The sequence below is a fragment of the Zeus faber genome (genome assembly GCF_960531495.2).
Source record: "Zeus faber genome assembly, chromosome: 1".
NCBI classification, from domain to species: domain Eukaryota; kingdom Metazoa; phylum Chordata; class Actinopteri; order Zeiformes; family Zeidae; genus Zeus; species Zeus faber.
The window spans coordinates 24,561,268-24,564,687 of NC_137193.1; the positions used below are offsets into that span (position 1 = coordinate 24,561,268).

General features: G+C 51.9%; 1 protein-coding gene across 1 annotated transcript; it reads left to right on the top strand.

Moving 5' to 3' along the window:
* The first annotated feature begins 273 nt into the window (after nucleotides 1-273).
* Nucleotides 274-2,678, top strand: sp8a (sp8 transcription factor a). Its single transcript, XM_080018712.1, has 2 exons — nucleotides 274-336; nucleotides 1,038-2,678. The coding sequence occupies exons 1-2, from the start codon at nucleotides 316-318 to the stop codon at nucleotides 2,292-2,294; spliced, it is 1,278 nt and encodes a 425-aa protein (XP_079874838.1). The 5' UTR covers nucleotides 274-315; the 3' UTR covers nucleotides 2,295-2,678.
* The last annotated feature ends 742 nt before the right edge of the window (nucleotides 2,679-3,420 follow it).

Consider the following 3,420-nt stretch of genomic DNA (forward strand, 5'->3'; position numbering starts at 1 on the left):
TTTCGTTGCTCACCCCCCCCCCAACCCCAACCCCCCCATCGGCACATGCGCAAGGGGATTTCAATGCCGGCGTTGCTTCTCAACTTTTGGTCGCCGTTGAACTCTCTCTCTCCCTCCCACGCGGAGCTGCCGGCGTGGGCCGCGCGCACCCACGCCGCGAGGGGGGACGCGCGCGTGCCTCTCGCAGAGTGGCCGCCTCTGATTGGCTGGCGGGCCCGCAGCTGTACTTTAAAGCCTCGGCGTCGCCACAACCGCGGAGTCCCAGCGGGAAGGAGCGCTCCACTCACCTCCAACTGCCAGGGATACACACGGAACATGGCTGCGACACTGCTTGGGGTGAGTTGACTTACTTCCCGGTTGTTTACTTGGACCGCACGCACGAACGCCTCTGCCTGGATTTATATTGTTATACACTGTTATTATATTAGACACCGACTGTTGCGGTATTCCCACGGTTTCGGTTGAGGCTCCCCCACATGCTCCCCCCCCCCCACATGGTCTCCACTCTGAACAAAACAAGGCAAAGCAAGAATTCATGGATGGTTTTGATTAAGGGAGATGCAAAATGAATCATTTCGATGTGCCAGATGGGCAGTTCAAGTCAGAGAACGGTACCCTGATCCAGCCGCACACTTTTAATTTGATCAGACAAGTGCTGTGAGCTTCTGCAGCTTATTAACTGACAATAACAGACAACAAATACGGTGCAGCTGTTGTGATCCTTACCTGAAAATGAAAGTCCTGAGTAGCTCGATCTGCACTCTTGGCCTGGAAATCTCTAAACAACGATCCATAATTCTGACCATGCTCCGAAGGGAAGTTCCTCACTGCACTGGACTGTAATGGACTATCCATATAACATATAACACACGGGATTTTAACTAAACAACTGAAACACTCTGCACTGTTGCGGACATGACAAGTTGTTGGTGCAGAACTGTTTTGACTTCAAGTTTCATGCAATTCAAGTTTCATTTACGCACGTAGTAACATGAATGACGGACCCTTTTGCGTGTCTTTTTGTCTGTCCCCCGCAGGAGGAGCCCAGGGTGGGCAGCACCCCCCTGGCCATGCTGGCCGCCACCTGCAGTAAGATCGGCGACCTGAGTCCCGCTTCTTCCCCGGCGCTCTCCGACGGAACTCTCCAAGGCTTTTCCAAGGGTTTCCACCCGTGGAGAAGAGCCGTGGCGGGTGTCACCAGCCTTGGCACCAACCTCTCCTCCTCCTCCTCCTCCTCCTCCGGGGTCTGCAGGAGTAACGACGCGGGGCTGGCGGACCCCACGAACTCTGCTCTGTGCAGCGCTTTCTCCGTCACGGGCCCCTGCTCCCCCTTCGGAAATGACTTCTCCATGTACCAAACCACCGACAACGGTGTCCACGATCACACGCACGCGCAACGGTCCATGTTTCTGCCCAAATTCCCGCCGTCGGTGGACGGCATCGCGGGGATCTATCCGAGGATGTCGGCGCACCCCTACGAGTCGTGGTTCAAGCCCGTGGGGGAGGTGGGTGGTGTCAGCAGCGGGTCTCCCGTGTGGTGGGACGTGGGCACCGGGTGGGTGGACGCGCAGCTCAGTCCCGGGGGGCTGAGCGGCTACGGAACGGACTACGGACCGTCGCAGCACCTCCTCCCCGCCGCCTTCACCGACACCAAACCGCAGCTGCTGGACGGCTTCCGACCGGCCATCTCGCGCCCGTATCCCGCAGACTCCACCGCGGCCGGCGCGCCCGCGTCGGCGGGGAGCCCGGTCCTCTCCTTGCCCGGGTCCTCGCGCTCCACGTCCTCCTCGCGGCGCTACACCGGCAGAGCCACGTGCGACTGCCCGAACTGCCAGGAGGCGGAGCGGCTCGGCCCGGGGGGCACGAGCCCGCGGCGAAGGGGCCTGCACAGCTGCCACATCCCGGGCTGCGGGAAGGTCTACGGCAAGACCTCGCACCTGAAGGCGCACCTGCGCTGGCACACCGGGGAGCGGCCGTTCGTCTGCAACTGGCTCTTCTGCGGGAAGCGCTTCACGCGCTCCGACGAGCTGCAGCGGCACCTGCGCACGCACACCGGGGAGAAGCGCTTCGAGTGCTCCGCGTGCCACAAGCGCTTCATGCGCTCGGATCACCTGAGCAAGCACCTGCGGACGCACAGCGCGGAGGACGGCGCGGAGGCCGCGCTCGGTAGAGCGACCGGACCGGGCAGCGACACGGACCACAGCACCGGCACCGGGAGCCCGCGCGTGTCGCCCGATCTGGGGCACGGGCGGGAGACGGGCCAGCACACCGCGGGACGCAACGCGATCGATTGATTATAGCATGGATCCGTTTCAGCGGACAGCGACGTAGCACTTTAAAAATGCTAAACTTCACTTGACAACTTTGTCCGTACCTCGACCTGCTGTTCTTTATTTGTGCTTAATTATTGCTGTTGTTGTTATTGTTGTCGATGTTGTTTTAATCAAACGTGCACCATTTTATATCTTTTTACAAGCACATTTTATATATTCATTTCCACTTTGTTGTGAGAATTACCATGTGTGAAAATTGAAATTTTGCTGTATGAGTGGGGCAGGCTTATTTATGTTTATTTTTACACCGATCAGTTTGTTCAGATAAGTATTTGTTTTAGTTAAACCGGGCGTGTATTTAATGTTTATCTACGGAATAAATAAAACTGGACATTTTTGATTATTTCCCTTTTTGTAATCGTCGTCTTTTTTTAAATACAACCAAAAATGTATGCCTGTTTGGCAAGTTACGACTCCAAGTCTGACTTATGAGTATACGAATTATGAGTAAATTATGAGGCAATATATTTTTTTTAGCAGAAAGCGAATTATCTTTTGACTATTGATTCCTTGACCCTGTACAACAATCTTTAAACAGGCCACGGTGAAACCGTGAAATTCAATTATCCAATCTGAGATGTTTACAATAAAATAAACAAACAAACAAACATACAAACAAACAAACATGCAATGAATGCGGTCGAGGCCACACTGAAATTATTTTGAAATCGAAGCGAAATCTATTTTAAATGATCGAGATAGCCAGCGATATTTTTGCTGGACTGTCTGCAAGACTGCAATCAGAACTTGTTTAGTCCTAAACCGTTTGATAAAAAAAAAATACTAAAACATGTTCCTTCAAATTTTTTTTAATATATATCTTAAATTCAGTTCCACAATATTAGGTCATAAAGGTTATTAAATAAATAAAAATTGGAATCTTTGAGGTCAACATAAACAAGTAATAAAACATATAACACATACATAAACATTTTGTCAGATTTTATTCATCCATAATTTTTTTTTTTTTTGTCAAAATGACACTACACCTGAACCCAATAGTTACCCTACCACTTACCTGATGGTGAAACAGTCATCTAGTTCAAAACCCTCCTCTACTTCTAATACTTCCCTTTGACTTGTACTA

Excerpts from the sequence above, each read along its gene's own strand:
- sp8a (XM_080018712.1), top strand. The coding sequence starts at position 316 with ATGGCTGCGACACTGCTTGGG. Across the intron at positions 337-1,037 it reads TGGCTGCGACACTGCTTGGG|GAGGAGCCCAGGGTGGGCAG; the intron begins GTGAGTTGACTT and ends TGTCCCCCGCAG.